The sequence below is a fragment of the Oncorhynchus tshawytscha genome, linkage group LG25, assembly GCF_018296145.1.
Source record: "Oncorhynchus tshawytscha isolate Ot180627B linkage group LG25, Otsh_v2.0, whole genome shotgun sequence".
NCBI classification, from domain to species: Eukaryota; Metazoa; Chordata; class Actinopteri; order Salmoniformes; family Salmonidae; genus Oncorhynchus; species Oncorhynchus tshawytscha.
In genome coordinates this window covers 873,534-897,143 of record NC_056453.1, presented here as the reverse complement: position 1 = coordinate 897,143, position 23,610 = coordinate 873,534, and the positions used below count along the sequence as shown (strand labels likewise).

Genomic DNA, 23,610 nt, shown 5'->3' with positions numbered 1-23,610 from the left:
GGAAGTGTCACCAGGTCATACTGACTTGGCTAATTCACAACACGACATAAGCCTAGTTTCCTGAGACGAGTCACATACATGAATCTGTGCCATTCACTTTGAACTGAGTTTACAGCATGAGTTGATGAGCTTGTTTTGAGATCAAAGCGAGAGCTGCATGTAGACACGTTTGCACATTTCGTTCATAATCTTTGCTAGTAAGTGAGATATGAGCCCAGTTAAAAATAATTTTTATTTATAGACTTCATAGTTCATTGAAGTTGATGGGTCACTTATAACAAAACCTTTCGATATTGCCAATCATTTCAATTACTATTTCACGAGTAAAGTTGATAAGTTGATAAACTCAGAAGTTAAATGACAACATTGAACAGTTAATCATATTTTAATAATAAGGGTCAAGTTAGTGTGGGAGAGCTGTAAAATGTATTGTTATCCATCAATAATGATAATCAAACTTGATGTGAAACTATTGAGAATGGTAGCAAACTGTATTGTCACCCCTATTTGCTATATCTTTAACTACTGACTTTCAGCATGCATATGGAGAAGGGCATTCAACTTGAACTGCACTGACTCAGATCACTGATGATTGGTTAAAATAAATGGATAAGATGATAGTTGGAGCTGTGAAGTTAGATTTCAGTGCAGCCTTTGATGTGATTGATCATACATTGTTATTGAAAAAAATTCACTTGCTATGGCTTTACATCACCTGGAGAGTTATTTATCCAATATAACAGAGATGTACAGTGTGGTGTCCCTCAGGGAAGTTCCTTGGGCCGTTACTCTTCTCTATTTTTACAAATGATTTGCCACTGGTCTTACGCGAAGCTAGAATTACTATGTAGGTAGATGATTCTACACTCTATATGTCAGCACCCAAAGCCAGTGAGCTGACTGAAATTCTAAATAAGGACTAATTAGTATCAGAATGGGTGATTAATAATAAACTGGTCTTAAATACATCTAAAACTAAAATCATTGTATTTGGTTCAAAACATTGCCTAAGAGATAAACCTCAACTGGAGTTGTGCATAAGAAAGTTGAGGGAGCTAAACTCTGTAAAACATTGTATGTTCAGTTATCACGGGAAAAGTAATCTTGACAAATTTGTGAAGATGCATGTCTTAACTGCACATACCTAACAAACATCAACAACATGCATGCCAGTGTTTCCTGGATGACAAGAGATTAACTGCTTCTCTTCTAGTTTTTATGAGGAATGAAAATCCCAGATTGTCTGTATAATCAAATAACATACAGCTCAGACACCCATACATACCCCACAAAAAATGCCACCAGGGGTCACTTCACACTCCCCAAGTCCAAAACAAATTCACGGCAATGCACAGTATTATACAGAGCCATGATTGCATGGAACTCCCATCTCCAATTACCCAAACAAACAGAAAAATTACCTTAAAATAATTGATAAAAATAACATCTCATGGCACACACAGACACTGTAACAAACATAATTTAGCCACAAATGATTCTTTAGTTGTATTGTTTGTATATCGTTGTATTTTAAATTTGTATAACTGTTCTTGTGTATCAGTGTTTTGTTACTTGTGTTTTAGTGTGGACCGCAGGAAGAATAGCCCGCTGCTTTGGTAAAAGCTAATGGGGATCCGAAAAAAACAATTAGCTAACACTCAAGTATTGTGTCATATGCTGTTTTCACTGTGTATGAACACTGAAGGGTCCTGTTTTAGATTCCTTTAATATTATTAGCCTCGTAAGCCTCTGTTAGCCACTCGCTGAAGCACCTCTCCATGGCCTTCCGGCTAGCCCAGCTGCCCACGTTGACTGTGGGGATAATCTTGAGGGGACGCAGCCACTGGACAAAACGCCTCAGCTCCAGGTAGCTGCTGTGCTCACTGTAGGGGATGCCTAGAGTAAGAGAGAAACAGGGGGAGGGGGGGGGGCAAGTGAGAGCATCAAACTAGAAGTCAGAAACAGGAGCAGCAAAATAGACCAACACCCCCCCCACCCCTAGGGCCTGATAAGGGGCCCTACCAACCCATCTAACATTTTTGCAGATTCAAAGCTAATTTCCTGCAATTGTACATATTTTGCCATGGTTTATGACGTGTTCATATGCTATCGGGGAGCCCCCGACCTCCAGGGGGCCCCCAATCCAAATAAAAGGAGCAGTGAGGAATCAGGCCAATGGGTTTAAATTACTCAATTTTGGATGCGTTCAAAATTATAGCTAGACAATAATGTCCATAATTTTCCCCATGACATGCTATAAAAGGGAAGCACAGCTGCGAGCTGCTCAGTGACACGAGCCTACCAGACGAGCTAAATTACTTCTATGCTTGCTTCGAGGCAAGCAACACTGAAGCATTCATGAGAGCACCAGCTGTTCCGGACGACTGTGTGATCTCGCACTGAGATGCAGTGCCAAAGACCGCTGCGCCACTCGGGAGCCCCATTCACAAGGTCGCAGGGCCAGACGGATTACCAGGACGTGTACTCCGAGAATGCGCTGACTAAGTTTCAAGTGTCTTCACTGACATCTTCAACCTGTCCCTGATTTGAGTCTGTTATACCAACATGTTTCAAGCAGACCACCAGTCCTGGTGCCCAAGAACACCAGGTATGCCAGAGTTTCCACAAGGTTTCTTAGTGTCTCCTTCAAGTCCCTCTTTGTGCACCTGCTGAGCCTATGACTACCATTGTTTGCGGAGCTGCTGTCGTAGTTGTCTTCCTCTGCATTAGGCCAAGCTTATATGTAGGTGTACTGTTTTAAAAAATACTAACAAAAACATGAGAAATAACGTTGCCTGTAGCCTACTAGATAATATGAAAATAATTGATGGGTGAAGAGTCTTTTATAGTGCAATAGTGATGAAGATGGAACCAATAAAATAGAAATGATATTGTCCTAATAATGATCAGCCGTTGATAGATTTTAGTAAAGCAGGTGGTTAAAACGCTGATTCCTAATTGTATATCAAGTGCGCGTGACAATGTGTAACCACTTGACATGGGTAAACTGGACACGGGCAGAGATTTGTTTACTGTGTTGCATAGCACAGGTAGTAAATTCACTGCCGTATTAGGCCTAATATTTAGCTAATAACCTATGAGTTGATATGCATAAGCATTTAACTTCAGCCAGAGATCTCAAGCCTATCTCTCACGGTTCTCTTGCAAAATTACACACCAGGGCCTGGTTTCCCAAAAGCATCTTAAAGCTAAGTTAATCAATAGGCCCTTCATATGAGCAATGTTAAATCTCTGGGCTGTTTTTGTCAACATCATTGTTACTAAAGTTGCACTTAAAACCCTTGTTATTTCTCGACTGCCACAGATCCCTCATGGAGCAGCTAAGTGCGTCATTAGGTGCTTTTTTGCCTTTCCGTGTGAGACACTTTTTACACAGAAGATTTGTGCTAAACAAAGAATCCAGATCTATCTATCTCTCTGTGACCGAGCTTATCCAAGAGGCACTGCCTTTCTTTCGATATTTTATATTCTTGATACTGCCTTTGAAAAGAGGTCATCTGGCTCAGAGGAATAAACAACGATACAATCTAAAGACATTGTAAACAGCACAGATTAAAGTATAGATTTTTTTCCACTAAAAGCACTCTTCCTCTTACATAATTCCATGTTGGTCTGCTATTCTCTGCCCTTGTTCTTTTTGCATTAAATAATAATACATTTAATTTCTAAAGCACTTGTGAAAATGGCGCCGGAAGAAATGGCAGCAGATTTACGGGCGCCCAACCAATTGTGCTATTATGTGTTTTTTTCCCCCGCATTATTTGTAACTTGTTTTGTACGTAATGTCTTATCTTAAGGAAAAAAAAGAGCTTCCTGATATCAGGACAGCGATCACTCACCTCGGATTAGACAAAATATTTTTCTACAACAAGCAGGACGCACAGGACATTCTCCAAACACCTGACAGGGCCGACATCCCCGTTATTTGCAAGAGGAAGCGATGCAGGTACAGAGGACAAAGAGCCGGATGCCTTGTGAGGACCCGGAGAAGGCGAGTGGGAAAGATGCCGTTACCGTCAATACTACTCGCCAACGTGCAATCATTGGACAATAAATTAGACGAAGTACGATCACGATTATCCAACCAACGGGACATCAACTGTAATATCCTGTGTTTCACGGAATCGTGGCTGAATGACGACGTGGATATTCAGCTAGCGGGAAATATGCTGCACCGGCAAGATAGAAGAGCACACTCCGGTAAAACGAGGGGGGCGGTCTGTGCATATTTGTAAACAACAGCTGTGCACAAAACCTAAGGAAGTCTCTAGATTTTGCTCGCCTGAAGTAGAAATAAATTGCAGGCCACACTACTTACCTATAGAGTTTTCAGCTATACTTTTCGTGGCTGTTTATTTACCACCACAGACAGTTGCTGGCACTAAGACCATACTCAGTCAGCTGTATAAGGAAATAAGCAAACAGGAAACCACTCACCCAGAGGTCTCCTAGTGGCCGGAGACTTTAATGCAGGGAAACTTAAATCAGTCCAACCAAATTTCTATCAACAAATGTGCAACCAGAGGGAAAACATTCTAGATCACCTGTACTCCACACACAGAGACGTGTACAAAGCTCTCCCTCCATTTGGAAAATCCGATCACAACGCTATCCTCCTGATTGGCGCATACAAGCAAAAATTAAAGCAGGGAGCACCAGTGACTTGGTCAGATGAAGCAGAAGCAATCTCTATTGCACTCCACACTGCCCTTTCTCACCTGGACAAAAGGAACACCTATGTGAGAATGCTATTCATTTACAGCTCAGCGTTCAACACTATAGTACCCGCAAAGCTCATCACTAAGCTAAGGATCCTGGGACTAAACACCTCCCTCTGCAACTGGATCCTGGACTTCCTGACGGGCCGCCCCCAGGTGGTGAGGGTAGGTAGCAATACATCTGCCACGCTGATCATCAACACTGGAGCTCCCCAGGGGTGCATGCTCAGTCCCCTCCTGTACTCCCTGTTCACCCACGACTGCATGGCCAGGCACGACTCCAACACTATCATTAAGTATGCAGACGACACAACAGTGGTAGGCCTGATCACCGACAATGATGAGACAGCCTATAGGGAGGAGGTCAGAGACCTGGCCGGGAATAATAACCTGTCCCTCAACGTAACCAAGACTAAAGAGATGATTGCCGCCTTTCCTTCCAGTTCTCTGCTGCCTGCGACTGGAACGAATTGCAAAAATCACCAAAGTTGGAGACTTTTATCTCCCTCACCAACTTTAAACATCTGCTATCTGAGCAGCTAACCTATCGCTTCAGCTGTACATAGTCCATCGGTATATAGCCCACCCAATTTACCTACTTCATCCCCATACTGTTTTTATTTTATTTACTTTTCTGCCCTTTTGCACACCAGTATCTCTACCTGCACATGTTCATCTGATCATTTATCACTCGTGTTAATCTGCTAAATTGTAATTATTCAATCCTATGGCTTATTTATTGCTTACCTCCTCATGCCTTTTGAACACAATGTATATAGATTCTTTTTTTTTTATACTATGTTATTGACTTGTTTATTGTTTACTCCATGTTTAACTCTGTGTTGTTGTCTGTTCACACTGCTATGCTTTATCTTGGCCAGGTCGCAGTTGCAAATGAGAACTTGTTCTCAACTAGCCTACCTGGTTAAATAAAGGTGAAATATATATATTTTTTTAAATTGTAGACTACAGGAAAAGGAGGACCGAGCACGCCCTCATTCTCATCGACGGGGCTGTAGTGGAGCAGGTTGAGAGCTTCAAGTTCCTTGGTGTCCACATCAACAACAAACTAAAATGGTCAAAACACACCCAGCGGGTTGTGAAGAGGGCACAACAAAGCCTATTCCCCCTCAGGAAACTAAAAAGATTTGGCATGGGTCCTGAGATCCTCAAAATGCTCTACAGCTGCAACATCGAGAGCATCCTGACTGGTTGCATCACTGCCTGGTACGGCAATTACTCGGCCTCCGACTGCAAGGCACTACAGAGGATAGTGCGTACGGCCCAGTACATCACGGTGTCAGAGGAAGGCCCTAAAAATTGTCAAAGACCCCAGCCACCCCAGTCATAGACTGTTCTCTCTACTACCGCATGGCAAGTGGTACCGGAGTGCCAAGTCTAGGACAAAGAGGCTTCTCAACAGTTTTTACCCCCAAGCCATAAGACTCCTGAACAGGTAATCAAATGGCTAACTGGACTATTTGCATTGTGTGCGCCCCACCAACCCCTCTTTTACGCTGCTGCTACTCTCTGTTTATCATATATGCATAGTCCCTTTAACTATACAATCATGTACATACTACCTCAATTGGGCAGACCGACCAATGCTCCCACACATTGGCTAACCAGGCTATCTGCATTGTGTCCCGCCACCCACCACCTCTCTTTTATGCTACTGCTACTCTCTGTTCATCATATATGCAGTCACTTTAACCATATCTACATGTACATACTACCTCAAATCACCCTGACTAACCGGTGTCTGTATGTAGCCTCGCTACTTTTATAGCCTCACTACTGTATATAGCCTGTCTTTTTACTGTTGTTTTATTTCTTTACTTACCTATTGTTTATCTAATGCATTTTTTTGCACTATTGGTTAGAGCCTGTATGTAAGCATTTCACTGTAAGGTCTACACCTGTTGTATTCGGCGCACGTGACAAATAAAACTTTGATTTGATCTCACACCCAAGGCAAAAAAAAACAACATAATCCAGAACATAGAACACAGACAACAATCAAAGCTATATACAGGTGTCGTCATTAGCAGAGGTTCTTGAAAGCTCTTCTGAACAGCACGTTCTTGAAATGTGCCTTAAAGGACGACAGAGACTCCGCAGCCCTATTAGTGTCTGGAAGTAAGTACCACAGCCGCGGAGCCGCGCAACTGAAAGCCCCGTCACGCATAGTTTTATGTCTGCTGCTGAAGGGGGACGGACCTGAAGGAGAAGGGTGTGGGGCAGGAGGGTAGAATGAGGTCAGACAGGTACTTGGGTCCAGAGTTGTGGATAGCTTGGTAGGTGTAAACCGGGATGCGTGAGCATATGGGGATCCAGTGGATGTTGAGAAGCACTGTGAAGTGCTCTCGGGGGGAGGTGTGGGTGAGGACACGTGCAGCACAGTTCTGGACATATTGTAGCCCGTTTCGACACTTGGCAGATGCGCCAACAAAAAGGGCATTACAATAATCCAGACGGGATGAAATAAAGGCATGGATGAGTCACTCAGCTGCAGGTTGTGATAGCTGGCAATGTTCAGTCGATGGAAACATTTGACTTTGGTGACACTATTGGTGTCAAACGAGACCTTTGACAGCTGTAGCTGCTGATGTTGTTTATGATTGTGCGGATGCCAATTAGGACCGCCTCTTTCTTTTTTGTGGCTAAATTGCAGGAAACTCAACTGCATCTACGCTTTGATGTCCTGCAGGCAGCTGACTAGGAGTGCAGTGTCGAATGCTGCACTGAGGTCGAGTAGTATGAAGATGCTGGCAGCCCCAGAGTCAGCATTCATGAGGAGGTCATGGGAGACCCTTTCTAGGGCAGTTTCGATGCTGTGTCCAGCCTTGAAACCCAACTGGAAGGGCTCATGTAGGTTGTGAGTGGCCAGATGGTTTTAAAGTTGACTAGGAACAGCACGTTCAAGGAGCTTAGTCAGGAAGGGCAGGTTGGAAATAGGCCTGTAGTTCTGGAGGTTGTCAGGGCCAGATCCACATTTTTACATACTGGTGTCACCAGTTTGAGCTGAGGGACACATCCAGTGATGAGGGACTTGTTGAACAGGTGGATCACTGAAGCAGAGCTGAAATAACACAGGAATATTTTTAGGCGGAGCACTGATGCCGTTGTCCACTGAATGTGGTCAGCTGGCCTGGTTGCATTTACACAGAGCAGAGATTGGAACACAATGCGAGCCCATCCACCTCCGGAGGTGGTCAGGCAAATGTGATTACATTCCGAACACAATGCGCATTGTTGCCCCGTCATTAACACACATTTATTGTTATGCAAATACAAACACACATATAGTTTGCATTTGTAATGTAAATGTGATAGGAGCCACAAGGAAAATATCTCGTTCTGCCTTTTTACCTTGTCAGCTCAGGGATTCGATCTTACAACCTTTCGGTTACTGGCCCAACGCTCTAACCACTAGGCTACCTGCCGCCTCAAGTTTCATGATAGTCAATACACAATGAAAGTTATAAGCTACGCAAGTGACGTTTTCTATTAGTGAGCGTTGTGATCACTGGTCTAATGTGTGAATGAAGTCAGATAGTTTGCACATGCATGTTTGTATTTTTGCAAAGAAATAGTATATTATTGTTCCTGAGATCCCATCATTTTTCTCTCAGGAAGGAGCTTGCTCGGAAAATCTTGGGATCCCGGTTTCCAGTGTTAATCCCTAGTATGGATGTGTGAAAAGATTAGCCAAAGACCAGCCTGGTTATGCATCCACCACATATCCACCATATTTGCTGGAACCGTGCTGAAAAGGACAATGTGAAAAGAAAATATCTGAGCCAGGTTGTGAATCAGGTACCAGATAGCTCAGTGGTTAGAGTATGGTGACGTCAACACCATGGTTTTAATTCCCCATGGGCCCCATACATCCCTAGATTTATTTAATTTCTAAACTGTAAGCTGCCTTGGATAAAAGAGTCTGCTAAATTACCATGTCATCATTATCATACAGAGCAGTGCCGTAGGTAGAGTCCTATACCATAGACAGGGGTGCACAACTCAGGACCTTGAGTTCCGCAGTCCTGCTACTTTCCCTTCCTACTAGTTCTTCTCCTGGCACGTAATTTATCATTTCATGTGCACACACATGGTTTCCTCAGTTTCTGGTGAAAGGCATTCTTCAGCAAAATTAGAAATGTACATCATTGTTTCCTTATGTTGAAAGCAGTCTATGGGCCAGTAGAGACAGCAATCCACACATTAGGTTTTGTAAAACTAGCCACAAATGTTCTAACCTGGCATTTTCGAACAAAAAACGAAAACAAATAATCTTACTTGCGTTCTAAATAGTATGTAACATTTTAATAATTGAGTATGCTTTAAAGGGATAATGCGAGAGTCTGGTAATTATACTTACCCAGAGTCAGATGATCTCATGGATACCATTTATATGTCTCTGCAGTTTGAAGGAAATTAGAGGTCGTTTTGTGAGCCAATGCTAGCTAGCTGTACCGGTAGACTTCCAGTCATTGGCAAATGAAACTCTCTCTAAACTTCCTTCATACTGGACGCAGACATAAAAATTTTCATTAATTGCCAGAATCTCGCACTATCCCTTTAAATGCTCGGATGTCATACTCATTCCGGCTTTTCATCAAGTATAATTCGCTGCGAGCCATTGAGGAATATTTTTCAGACTGAGTGAGATTGACAACAGTTGATAATTAGCTCAGGGGATGCTACACCAACATTAACAGATGGATGGAAACAGCACAATTGAGCATAAGATGACACATTCACATAATGGGTGAGCCTAGTATGTTGGTATTTGTTGCTAACTGTATGCATTTTTACTAAAACAGTACATTCTAAATAGTATGTAGTATGATTCATTTTAGTAAGTAGTAGGCATGACATGGCTAATGTGAGTCAATGTCTCCTAGTTAGCATGCTTTAAATTTCATGCCTAGAACCAAAACCAGCAGTGCTCTGGGCCTCGAGAGCCACATCTGAGCACACCTGCTATAGATGGTATAGATAATGGGCTGTACCATAGATGCTGATGTTGCCATGGACCATAGGCTTGATATCCTCCACAGCCTCCACCCTCTGACTGAAGGTCCAGCCCGTGGGCTTGAAGGCCACCAGCTGGTCGTACTGCCTCGAGAACCTACTCAGATGAGCCTGCAGGTTCTGGAAAGGAAAAAAGGACATGGGAGTACGTACTTTGGTTTAGTAAGTGTGAGGAGTGAACAGATAGTTTGAGCCTGTTATTTTCTGAGAGGAATGAAAACCAAAGCGGCATTACCGACATGTGACCTAGAGTTTGTCATACTCTTGTATTTTACATTTTAGCTCCACCCTTTACATTTTGAAATGTTGTATTATATCAGGTGCAAACTTTCCACTAGTGCAGGGGTAAGCAATCCTAGTGCTATAATGCTGCAGGTACTCCAGAGTTTAAATCCCAACCAGCGGCATACCACCCTGCATCCCACTGCTGGCTTGCCTCTGAAGCTAAACAGGGTCACTCCTGGTCAGTCTTTGGATGGGAAACCAGATGCTGCTGGAAGTAGTGTTTAGATTGCCAGTAGGGGGCACTCTTCCCTCTGAGGAGATCCCAGGGCAGTGAAGGGGACATTGCCCTGCGTAGAAGGTGCCGTCTTTTGGACAGGATGTTAAACCTGTGTCCTGAACCTCTGTGGTCATTCTAAAATCCCATGGCACTTATCATGAGAGTATTTTCTTTAATTTAACAAGGCAAGTAGGGGTGTTTGCCCCGGTGTAAATAGCTAAACTCCCAACGTGGCCCCATTCCATCATAGCCACCTAATCAGCCCCCTCAAACCAAATTGGCATACAGTGCATTCGGAAAGTATTCAGACCCCTTGACTTTTCCACATTTTGTTACGTTCCAGCCTTGTTTTATATATATATATTTGGTTTGAGGGGGCTGATTATTTTGTTGGTAATAAGCCAAAATAGTTAGCTATGGTAATACGGTTAGCAGTAGGTCATATACTGCCCATGGTCTCACCTGAGAGAGAATATAATGGCAATTGTTGTGACTTTTGTCAAGATTAGATTTGATTGATTAATTTGGTTATCCTATGCAAATTAATCGAAGAGGGACACCATAAAGGGTTAGATATAGAGAAACTCTTGAATTAACTTAATCAGTAGTTATCATAAACCGTTATACCATTAACAATATCAACAATATAAATCAGTCAATTTGACCATATTCTCATTCTGAAGAGTTGTCAGCTCTGGAACTGCAAACACCCAATCGCTCACAAATGAACTAGATACCACAAATAACTGTACAGCAAAAGGATTTTTTTGGAGTGGTCCTGGACCGAAAATGCTGTCGACCACCTAGCGTGATCATCTACAAACTAAACACTATCATGCCAACAATCTGAATATCTAGATTTAGCAAGCTAATGTTAGCTAGTTGAAATAAAGGCATTGGGCATCTTGTGGGGTTTATGCAGTGTAGCTACATGATGCTATCATTAGATTCCTTTGAGTACAAAACAATCCGAATACAAAAGATGTTAGCTGGATTGAACATTGAACACTCTAAGGTTAGCAGCTAACATAGCTACCAGGCTAAATACGCAACCCAACACTTACCTAACATGACCAATCCATGACAACGGTTGCCATTTCGGTGTCACTCTTCCACCTTTCAAAATTAATTCCAATGTTTATCTGGTTTCTGGATTGGTCATGGGCAGTCTTTTTCTCGCTTTTTAAAAACATTTTGGGGTCGAATTGATTCAGATCCAAGAATGATGCTTGTTGACCCCGTCTTCTCTGTTTGTTTCTGGCAGCTGTCACATTAGGTTGCAAGTGACTTTCACTTCCTCTCCAGCTCCAGGACAGCAGGGTCATTAGAGTAGGCGGGATTAGCGCAAAGACGCACCTTACGCAATTTTCATCATAGGTACACTAAAACTATAACAGACAAAATGAGAGAAAAAAAATCCAGAAAATCACATTGTAGGAGCAAGATTTCTGGCTCTCACAGACCTGTAACTTCTTCTTTAAGAGGCTCCTCTGTCTGCCACTCGTTACCTGTATTAATGGCACAGACATACAAGACCACTGATAGTCTCCCTCGATCTGGGGCTCCTAGCAAGATCTCACCCCGGGGGGTCAAAATGATCACAAGAACGGTGATCAAAAATCCCAGAACCACATGGGGGGACCTAGTGAATGACCTGCACAGAGCTGGGACCAAAGTAACAAAGCCTACCATCAGTAACACACTACGCCGCCAGGGACTCAAATCCTGCAGTGCCAGACGTGTCCCCCTGCTTAAGCCAGTACATGTCCAGGCCCGTCTGAAGTTTGCTAGAGAGCATTTGGATGATCCAGAAGAAGATTGGGAGAATGTCATATGGTCAGATGAAACCAAAATATAACTTTTTGGTAAAAACTCAACTCGTCGTGTTTGGAGGACAAAAAATGCTGAGTTGCATCCAAAGAACACCATACCTACTGTGAAGCATGGGGGTGGAAACATCATGCTTTGGGGCTGTTTTTCTGCAAAGGGACCAGGACGACTGATCCGTGTAAAGGAAAGAATGAATGGGCCATGTATCGTGAGATTTTGAGTGAAAACCTCCTTCCATCAGCAAGGGCATTGAAGATGAAATGTGGCTGGGTCTTTCAGCATGACAATGATCCCAAACACACCGCCTGGGCAACAAAGGAGTGGCTTCGTAAGAAGCATTTCAAGGTCCTGGAGTGGCCTAGCCAGTCTCCAGATTGCAACCCCATAGAAAATCTTTGGAGGGAGTTGAAAGTCCGTGTTGCCCAGCAACAGCCCCAAAACATCACTGCTCTAGAGGAGATCTGCATGGAGGAATGGGCCAAAATACCAGCAACAGTGTGTGAAAACCTTGTGAAAACGTTTGACCTCTGTCATTGCCAACAAAGGGTATATAACAAAGTATTGATATAAACTTTTGTTATTGACCAAATTCTTATTTTCCACCATAATTTGCAAATAAATTCATTAAAAAAATCCTACAATGTGATTTTCTGGATTTTTTTTCTCATTTTGTCTGTCATAGTTGAAGTGTACCTATGATGACAATTACAGGCCTCTCATCTTTTTAAGTGGGAGAACTTGCCCAATTGGTGGCTGACTAAATACTTTTTTGCCCCACTGTATATACGCAAAGCTTGACTCGTTTTTAACTGTATCGTGTTCTTTTGCTATATGGACAGCACAAAAGTGGTTGTTGTTTAAAGGTAGACTCAGCAATATACACAGCAGGGTGATTACCTGATTACAAACAACAACATAATTCAAATCTGTCAAGACTTCCACTATTGTATTTTACAATGTATGCCCTCCCTTGAAATATGCCAACACTGGGAAGAGACAACTGTGGCATATTGAATTTTGTTGCATTTCTGTGAGTTTGCTGCCCTGCTTTGTAGGAGAATGTTGTCTTACTAACTCTACATTTAACTACTTTTGACATACAGTACCAGTCAAAAGTATGGACACCCTACTCATTCAAGGGTTTTTCTTTATTTTTACATTATAGAATAATAGTGAAGACAAACTATAAAACCACACATATGGAATCATGTAGTAACCAAAAAAGTATATATAGATTTTACATTTGAGATTCTTCAAAGTAGCCACACTTTGCCTTGATGGCAACTTTGCACACTCTTGGCATTCTTTCAACCAGCTTCATTAGGTAGTCACCTGGAATGCATTTCAATTAACAGGTGTGTCTTCTTAAAAGTTAAATTTGTGGAAGTTCTTTCCTTCTTAAATTGTTTGAGTCGACACAATCAGCTGTGTTGTGACAAGGTAGGGATGGTATACAGAAGCTAGCCCTATTGGTAAAAGACCAAGTCCATATTATGGGAAGAACAGCTCAAATAAGCAAAGAGAAATGACAGTCCATCATTACTTTCAACATGAAGGTCAGTCAAAACAGAAAACGGCAAGAACTTTGAAAGTTTCTTCAAGTGCAGTTACACAAACCATCAAGAGCTATGATGAAACTGGCTCTCATGAGGACCGCCACAGGAAAGGAAGACCCAGAGTTATCCTCTGCAGCAGAGGATAAGTTCATTAGTTACCAGCCTCAGAAATTGCAGCCCAAATAGATGCTTCAGAGTTCAAGAGCTTCAGAGTTCAAGTAACAGACACATCTGTTCAGAGGAGACAGGCTTTCATGGTCAAATTGCTGCAAAAGAAACCACTACTAAAAGGACACCAATAAGAAGAGACTTTCTTGGGTCAAGAAACACAAGCAATGGACATTAGACAGGTGGAAAATCTGTATTTTGGTCTGGAGTCCAAATTTGAGATTATTGGTTCCAACCAACATGTCTTTGTGAGACACAGAGTAGATGAATGGATGATCTCCGCATGTGTGGTTCCCACCGTGAAGCATGGAGGAGGTGTGATAGTGTCACCAGCAAAGCCTCCCCACACCATCTGTGATTTATTTTAAATATTAAATTTATTTTTAATATATATTTATTTATAATATTCAAGGCACACTTAACTTCTTTCTGCTGGATGTCAACAGTCTTTAGAAATTGGTTGAGGTTTTTCCTTTGTGTAATGAAGAAGTACGGCCATCCAGAACGAGGGTAACTTGAAGTGTACTTTTAGATAGAGGCGCATGACCAGAAATGCTCGCTACACTTTGTTTTCTTCCTAAAATACCTAAAGTTGTATTACAAAAGTAGTTTGAAATGTTTGGACAATGCTTACAGGTAACTTCTGAGATATTTTGTAGTCACATTGCGCAAGTTGGAACCGGTGTTTTTCTGGATCAAACGCGCCAAACAAATTGACATTTTGGATATATATTGACGGAATTAAATTGAACAAAAGAACCATTTGTGATATTTATGGGACATATTGGAGTGCCAACAGAAGAAGCTCGTCAAAGGTAAGGCATGAATTATATTTTTATTTCTGCGTTTTGTGTCACGTCTGCAGAGTTGAAATATGCTTTTCTCTCTTTGTTTACTGGGGTGCTATCCTCTGATAATAGCATCGTTTGCTTTCGCCGTAAAGCATTTTTGAAATCTGACATGTTGGCTGGGTTCACAACAAGTGTAGCTTTAATTTGGTATATTGAATGTGTGATTTCATCAAAGTTGAATTTTTATAGTAATTTATTTGAATTTGGCTCTCTGCATTTTCACTGGATGTTGGCCAGGTGGGACGCACATATCCCACATATGCCAGAGAGGTTAACCAGCATGGCTACAACAGCATTCTGCAGCGATATGCCAACCCATCTGGTTTGCGCTTAATGGGACTATCAATTGTTTTTCAACCGGACAATGACCCATCACACCTCCAGGCTGTGTAGGGGCTATTTGACCAAGAAGGAGAGTGATGGAGTGTTGCATCAGATGACCTGGCCTCCACAATCAGACCTCATCCCAATTGAGATGGTTTGGGATGAGTTGAACCGCAGAGTAAAGGAAAAGCTGCCAACAAGTGCTCAGCATATGTGGGAATTCCTTCAACACTGTTGGGAAAGCATTCCAGGCGAAGCTGGTTGAGAGAATGCCAAGAGTGTGCAAAGCTTCTATCAAGGCAAAGGGTGGCTACTTTAAAGAACCTCAAATACAACACATATTTTGAGTTGTTAAATACTTTTTTGGTTACTACATGATTCCATGTGTTATTTCATAGTTTTGATGTAGAAAAAATAAAGAAAAACCCTTGAATTTTTACTTGACATTTTTACAATTTTAATTAACCTTTATTTAACTAGGCAAGTCAGTTAAGAACACATTTCTATTTACGATGACGGCCTAGGAACAGTGGGTTAAATGCCTTGTTCAGGGGCAGAACAACAGATTTTTAACTTGTCAGCTCGGGATTCGATCTAGCAACCTTTCAGTTACTGGCCCAACGCTCTAACCACTAGGCTACCTGTCACCTCAAATTGAATGAGTAGGTGTGTCAGAACTTTTCACTGGTACTGTATAGGAACTGTAAAAATCACTACAGGACCCACTTTGAAGTTCAGTTGCATCATGGGTAGCACATGGACCTGTGCGGCCTTCCAGTCAGTGGTGATGAGCTGGCGGATGCGCTCTGACTCCAGACAACACATGGTGTTGAACTTGTCCCGGGACAGGCAAACTTTGGAGCCCAGTACCTCTGCCAGAGCTATGGACAAGACAGAGTAAGACAGTTAAGCCAGAGTCATATATACACAGAGAGTATAGACAATTTTTATTCACCGATTCATGATGAGTATTGTTGGATTCTACTTCTAGTAGTTCAGTTGGCTACACAAGATTAAAATCCTGGAAGTGGCTTGTTAAAATGGCCACACTCTCTCTTAAGCTCTAAGCAAAGCATTTTGTCGATCATCCAATTTTAGCATTGTTCGCGGTTCATGTCCAAATCATCCTAAAGTGTCTCAAATTGATTGTAGCTCGGGGGACACCAACTGTTCGATCACGATCGACTGGTAGATCTTTATGGCATTCCTAGTCGATCTGCACCTAGCTCTGCACAAGGTGAAGGTAAATTGGCCAAAATATTTACAAGCTGACGGCTAAGATAGCTCTATTTACAGTAAGCATGGTATAAACATGAATTGGGTAGTGTTTGTATGGTTTATGTTTGTGTTATGGGGTGGTTAGAGGTAGCCTGAGGACCACAGAGTACCTTCCAGACTATGTAATCAATTTAATCTACCGCTTTCTTTTTACCGTTTCTTTTTGTAAAACTCAGGTGGTCTGGAGTCATTCCACTGTGCTCCACTGAAAACCCCCAAAGCAGGGGCATTATGGGTACAAAAGCATGAGGGAGCGGACACAACTTGCAGTTATGGAGCATATCAAGATTGTGGGGCAGAAACCAGCAAGGGACACTGAAAGGTATAAAACCAGGACTACAACAGTAATGACACAACCACCTAATTATTCTGTCTGCAGATTCTCAACACAATACAAAGACATGTCTACAAAAATCCCCTGCAATGGGCTACTATTGACAATAATGATATCTCAAATTTAATGGACTGGGGGAGGTTTACAGATATGTCTTTGAGATGAGGAAGGGGTTTTGGTTTTGCAGGCTTGTGCTTGTGCTTAGAGACAGTGCATGTATTGTCTACCCAATCTCCCATACACAGCAATACATACTGTGTATGAACTGCCTTCCTAAGACCTTTCACACCTTGTTTAGCCTCCTAGCCCATTCACTTTGTTGACTTATCTTTTCTCTCAAAAGCAGCTCCCAATGTCCCCTCATTGTCCCTAAACAATACTCTAGCCGGTCCCATTCGGTTGATACCTTTACCAACAAAGGCATGTTGCCTTATGCCCCTTCCACAAAAAGTATAAAATGCTAAGACCACAGGAGCAAATCTTCTGCAAGAGAACCCAACAGTTGGTGGTTAAGACTTTCTGCCGAGTCTTATCCAGCTGGCCATTCACTACAGACAGGCCAAGCCACGATGGCGTCGCACATATTGTTGGATTACTTTATGGGGCAAAAAATGTATTTATTTTAATAATGGACCATTTTCTAAATTCAAACTGACCCCCAGCAACTGGACACAGACATTTTGACTCCTGTTTCCCCGAATCGAGGACAAAGTGGTATCGATAAGGTTGGTTGAAAATTCTCTGTGATACACCAAACAGTACCTATCCTGTAACTCCCAGGATACCAACAATCTTTGGTTAAATCACATTATCTGGTGTAACAATCTATAGCTAAGAGAAATGGTGATCAGCAGATGGGAGAGGTGATAATTATGAAATTGCCATGCCAAAATAAACATTCAGTAAATTCAGGGAATACTTGTAAAGCTGTGGGAGGAGTGTTGTCATGATCAAATTGCCATGCAGCTCCTCATGAGTCATCTGTTTGAAATGCAGCATAATATCTAATTGCTCGAGAGGGATACAGTTTTGCTATAATGGCACACGCAGGAAAAGGAATTATGTATCTAGAATCCACTCCAGGAAGAAGCCCAGGCTCTACACAGTATTTCCTGTAAAGCAAAAACAATTATACTCCATTGTACAGTTTGAACAACAGTTGAACCGTGCCAGCATAACATCAACATTATGGTAGATTAGTTGAACATGTGCACAGGCACAGAGTTTACATTTACAAAAATATCTAGCCTAATAGAAAGAAATGCTGAAGTTAAACGTTTGCTAACAAGTTACAAATGCAAGGAGTGGAGCATAACAAGTTAGCAGGTGCCAGGCTAACTAGCTGGCCAACTCCAGGCATGTGCTAACGTTTGCTGGTAAACCTAGCTTTGTAGCTTGCTGTTTGGTAGCTAGTCATATCTACGACTAAAAATAGAAAATATGGTTTTACAATCGAGATAAAAAATATCTGATTGTAAAACTTCTATTTTTTTGTCATGATATGGCTACCGGTAGTTGTTTAGCTAGGTAGCTAGCTACCTATGTAGCTAGATAAGTTAGCAAACAGAAATTATTTGATTTCCCCCACTGTAACACAGTAGTATGTGAGCTAGCAATACACAATATGGGTTTCAGTAGATAAACTAGTTAGCTAGCTAGCTTGCAGGAAAAATAACTTACTTAGATACGCACTATTTCAGATCAAATTTTATTTGTCAAATGGCAGAATACAACAGGTGTAGACCTTAGTGAAATGCTTACTTACAAACCCTTAACAATGCTTTAAGTTAAGAAAAAATATAATAATAATAAAATAAAACAAATTAAACAGCTTCAGTAAAATAACAATAGCGAGGCCATATACAGGGGGTACCGGTACAGAGTCAATGTGGGGAGCACCGGTTAGTTGAGGTAATTGAGGTAATATGTACATATAGGTAGAGTTAATGTGACTATGCATAGATAACCAGAGAGTAGCAGCAGCGTAAAAAGGGGTCTGGGTAGCCCTTTGATTAGCTGTTCAGGATGCTCTCAATGGTGCAACTGTAGAACCTTTTGAGGATCTGAGGACCCATGCCGAATACTTTCAGTCTCTTGAGGGGGAATAGGTTTTGTCGTGCCCTCTTCACGACTGTCTTGGTGTAATGATGGTTTGTTGGTGATGTTGACACCAAGGAACACAAAGCTCTCAACCTGCTCCACTTCAGCTTGTCAATGAGAATGGGGGCGTGCTCGGTCCTCCTTTTCCTGTAGTCCACAATCATCTCCTTAGTCTTGATCACGTTGAGGGACAGGTTGTTGTCCTGGTACCCATGGCCAGGTCTCTGACCTCCTCCCTATAGGCTGTCTCACTGTTGTGTCATCTGCAAACTTGATGATGGTGTTGGAGTCGTGCCTGGCCAGGGAGTACAGGAGGGGACTGAGCACACACCCCTGAGGGGCCCTTGTGTTGAGGATCAGCGTGGCGGATGTCTTGTTACCTACCCTTACCAACTGGGGGCGGCCTGTCAGGATATCCAGGATCCAGTTGCAGAGGGAGGTGTTTAGTCCCAGGGTCCTTAGCTTAGTGATGAGCTTTGAGGGCACTATGGTGTTGAACGCTGAGCTTTAGTCAATGAATAGCATTCTCACATAGGTGTTCCTTTTGTCCAGATGGGAAGGGGCAGTGTGGAGTGCAAAAGAGATTGCATCATCTGTGGATCTGTTGGGACGGTATGCAAATTTGGGTGGGTCTAGGGTTTCTGGTATAATGGTGTTGTGAGCCATGAACAGCCTTTCAAAGCGCTTCACGGCTACAGACGTGGGTCGGTAGTCATTTAGGCAGATTACTGTAGTGTTCTTGGGCCTGTGGTGGTCTGCTTGAAACCTGTTGGTATTACAGAAAACAGTGAAGACACTTCCAGTTGGTCAGTGCAGGCTCGGAGGACACGTCCTGGTAATCTGTCTGGCCCTGCGGCCTCGTGGATGTTGACCTGTTTAAAGGTCTTACAATGGCTACGGAGAACGTGATCACACAGTCATCTGGAACAGCTGATGCTCTCATGCATGTTTCAGTGTTACTTGCCTGTTACTTGAGAAGTGAGCATTAAAGTAATTTAGTTTGTCTGGTAGGCTCGTGACACTGGGCAGCTCGCAGCTGTGCTTCCCTTTGTAGTCTGTAATAGTTTGCAAGCACTGCCACATCCGACGAGCTTCGGAGCCAATGTAGTACGATTCAAACTTAGTCCTGTATTGATGCTTTGCCTGCTTGGTCCTTCGCAGGGCATAGCGAGATTTCTTACAAGCTTCCAGGTTAGTACTGCTCTTTAAGCGGCAGCTCTACCCTACCCTTTAGCTCATTGCGGATATTGCCTGTAATCCATGGCTTCTGGTTGGGGTATGTATGTACTAGAGGTCGACCGATTAATCGGAATGGCCGATTAATTAGGGCCGATTTCGAGTTTTCATAACAATCGGAAATCAGTATTTTTGGGCGCCGATTTTGCCGATTTCTTTTTTTTACACCTTTATTTAACTAGGCAAGTCAGTTAAGAACACATTCTTATTTTCAATGACGGCCTAGGAACGAGACAGAACGACAGATTTGTACTTTGTCATCTTGGGGGATCCAATCTTGCAACCTTACAGTTAACTAGTCCAACGCTCTAACCACCTGCCTCACGAGGAGCCTGCCTGTTACGCGAATGCAGTAAGCCAAGGTAAGTTGCCAGCTAGCATTACACTTATCTGATAAAAACAATTAATCAACGACTGTCGTTGCTCCAAATTGTACTTAACCATAAACATCAATGCCTTTCTTAAAATCAATACACAATTATATATTAAACCTGCATATTTAGCTAAAAGAAATCCAGGTTAGCAGGCAATATTAACCAGGTGAAATTGTGTCACTTCTCTTGCGTTCATTGCACGCGGAGTCAGGGTATAGGCAACAGTTTGGGCTGCCTGCCTCTTTGCGAACTAATTTGCCAGAATTTTACATAATTATGACATAACATTGAAGGTTGTGCAATGTAACAGGAATATTTAGACTCATGGATGCCACCCGTTAGATAAAATACGGAACGGAATAAACGTTTTGTTTTCGAGGTGATAGTTTCCGGACTTGACCTAAGGCTCGTATTTCTGTGTGTTTATTATAGTTAAGTCTATGATTTGATATTTGATAGAGCAGTCTGACTGAGGGGTGGTAGGCAGCAGCAGGCTCATACTAGTCAAAGGTATATGGTTTAGAGAGAAATAGTCGACGCGTTATAATTCCTGTAATAACTTGCGGCTGAACTTGAAAGGGGTTCCTTCGTTATTTTACCATTCATGTCTTCCATAGAGAATGTCTTGATCTACTTCCAATAAGGTCTGTGTTTCGTGCAGGCTTAAACCGCCTCTGCGTTTTGATACCCGTGTAAATCTCACTAGGATAAGGTAATGTTTGTCAACATATTTTCATAAATCCACTCTACAAAAAAAACGATCTTTGCTTATATTTAGCCAATATTGATTAGAGTTACCTTGTCCTATGGATATCTACACAGTTATAAAATTGGCAAGGTGGTGTAAGCCTACACAAAACAGACCTTATTTAAAGTGTATCTAAAAATATCCTATGGAATAAATGAATGAAGGAACCGCTTTTCAGATTTTGCTAGAAGGTGTCATGGGAATTATGACTCACACTTTGGTAGTCAATTCTTACCATGTCCATTATTAAAATAGGATTTCCTGCATATAGAAATTAGAGTTTTTGTTTTCAACATTCATCACAGGTAACTTAAACTCTATTTTTATTCAAACAGTTGAGAGTATTTGTCTCCTAAGCAGACTCTTCAGTATCATTGTCACTTCAGAGCCGTGTGTGTGTTTTACAGATGGCAGAGAAAAGCAGAGAACCAGTGTGGGACTACTACATAGAATTGGCACCAGGGAAAGCAAGGTGTCATATTTGTGATAAAGATGTAAGCATGGGGTCAGCAATGGCTAAATCAATAAATACCACCAACCTATGGAATCACCTTAAGAACACCCATCCAAAAGCCCATATTAAGTTAAAATAAAAGTGTTCATTGTTCATTCAGTATTGTTGCAATTGTCATTATTACAAAAATGTGTGTATATATATATATAAAAAAAATCGTCCGATTAATCGGTACCCCCCCAATAATCGGTATCGGCGTTGAAAAATCATAAATCGGTCGACCCTTTAGTATGTACGGTCACTGTGGGGACGACTTCATCGATGCACTTATTGATGATGCCAGTGACTGATGTGGTGTACTCAATGACATCGTAGGAATCCGGAACATATTCCAGTCTGTGGTAGTAAAACAGTCCTGTAGCTTAGCATCTGCTTCATCTGACCACTTTCTTATTGACCGAGTCACTAGTGCTTCCTGCTTTAGTTTTGTGTGTAAGTAGGAATCAGGAGGATAGAATTATGGTCAGATTTGCCAAATGGAGGGTGAGGGAGAGCTTTGTATGCTTCTCTGTGTGTGGAGTAAAGGTGGTCTAGAGTTTTTTTCCCCTCTGATTGCACATTTAACATGCAGGTAGAAATGAGGTAAAACGGGTTTAAGTTTACCTGCGTTAAATTCCCCGGCCACCTGCAGCGGTGCCTCCAGATGAGCGTTTTCCTGTTTGCTTATGGCCGTATACAGCTCATTGAGTGCGGTATTAGTGCCAGCATCAGTTTGTGGTGGTAAATAGACAGCTACGAAGAATGTAGATGAAAATTATCTTGGTAAATAGTGTAGTCTACAGCTTATCATGAGATACCATCATGAGATATCATGAGATACCTCAGGTGAGCAAAACCTTGAGACTTCCTTAGATTTCATGCACCAGCAGAGACTGTGAGAGGCAGACCCTCCGCTGAGACTGGGAACTCTGCGAACTTGGAAATCTCAGACTTCCGATTTCAGTGTGTTCAAGGCAACTGGGGAAAATCTTTTTGAACTGTCATCCAACTCTGAATTCCAAGTCGAAAACTGGCATCTTTCTAGAGCGCCAACTTTCCAACCTGATGATCACTGACGTCATGATTTGACCTAGTTTTTTTCTTTCGAGTTCCCAGTTGTCTTGAAAGCACCATGACCATCAGATGCATCTCTACCATAAGTCCAGTAAAGTAAAAAAGCTAATTATTTGCAATTTATGCTCAGCTGTGCCTCGCAAGTGTGACACCAACTGATGTGTTTTGTTAACAAAAGCTTGACTTTTGAAATATAATATTGTCTGAGGAGAACAATATTGGCAGGCCTATAGCCAATATGCTGTGACAAATAGGCCTATTGCACAAACGTAATTACAACAGAATGGTTTTTATTAGGATCATGTAAAAATCAAATCTGGTTTAACAAAAACAATCTTAGCGGTAGATACCGGCTTACTTTTTGACTGCGAAAGTAATCTTGACTCAGAAAAGGTTGGTGACCACTGGTGTAGCTCAATAAAGTTACTTTAAGGTGATCAAACACTCAAATCAGCACTCACCCAAGAATACTTTCTCTTTGCCAACTGAATAGGAGCCACACACCACCAGAGTGCGAGGGTTGAGGGTCACACACATGAAGGCTGTGTTGGCCGCAAGGTTTATGACCTCCTGCTGCGTGGGGAAGGTGTATTCAGGACTGCAGTAGCTAGAGAGTGAAAGAGAGGAAAAATGGTTTGAGGTGTTTAACAGCAGTGGTTAAATTGAGCCGTAACCCTAGCTTCATGTCAACACCCCGGTTCAACCCTAACCATAGCTCTAACCCTAACAGTGGCTTTATGTCAACAGCCTGGCTCAACCCTAACCATAGCTCTAACTCTAACCCTATCTTCATGACTACACCCTGACTCAAGCCTGACCCTAGCCATAACCCTAACAGTGGCTTTATGTCAACAGCCTGGCTCAACCCTAACCATGGCTTTAACTCTAACCCTAGTTTCATGCTCACAGCCCAGCTCAACCCTAACCGTAACCCTATCTTCATGACCACACCCCGACTCAAGCCTG

At 42.2% G+C, this 23,610-nt stretch overlaps 1 protein-coding gene across 1 annotated transcript in view; it reads right to left on the bottom strand.

Moving 5' to 3' along the window:
* Nucleotides 1–218: 218 nt before the first annotated feature.
* Nucleotides 219–23,610, bottom strand: part of dclre1a (DNA cross-link repair 1A (PSO2 homolog, S. cerevisiae)) — a 35,014-nt gene continuing 11,622 nt past the window's right edge. The window contains exons 6-9 of the mRNA XM_042305861.1: nucleotides 23,106–23,251; nucleotides 15,734–15,888; nucleotides 9,755–9,896; nucleotides 219–1,896 (exon numbers count right to left, since the gene is read on the bottom strand). Coding sequence (XP_042161795.1) covers nucleotides 1,715–1,896; nucleotides 9,755–9,896; nucleotides 15,734–15,888; nucleotides 23,106–23,251 — 625 coding nt within the window. The 3' untranslated portion in view covers nucleotides 219–1,714. The remainder of the gene's footprint in view (nucleotides 1,897–9,754; nucleotides 9,897–15,733; nucleotides 15,889–23,105; nucleotides 23,252–23,610) is intronic.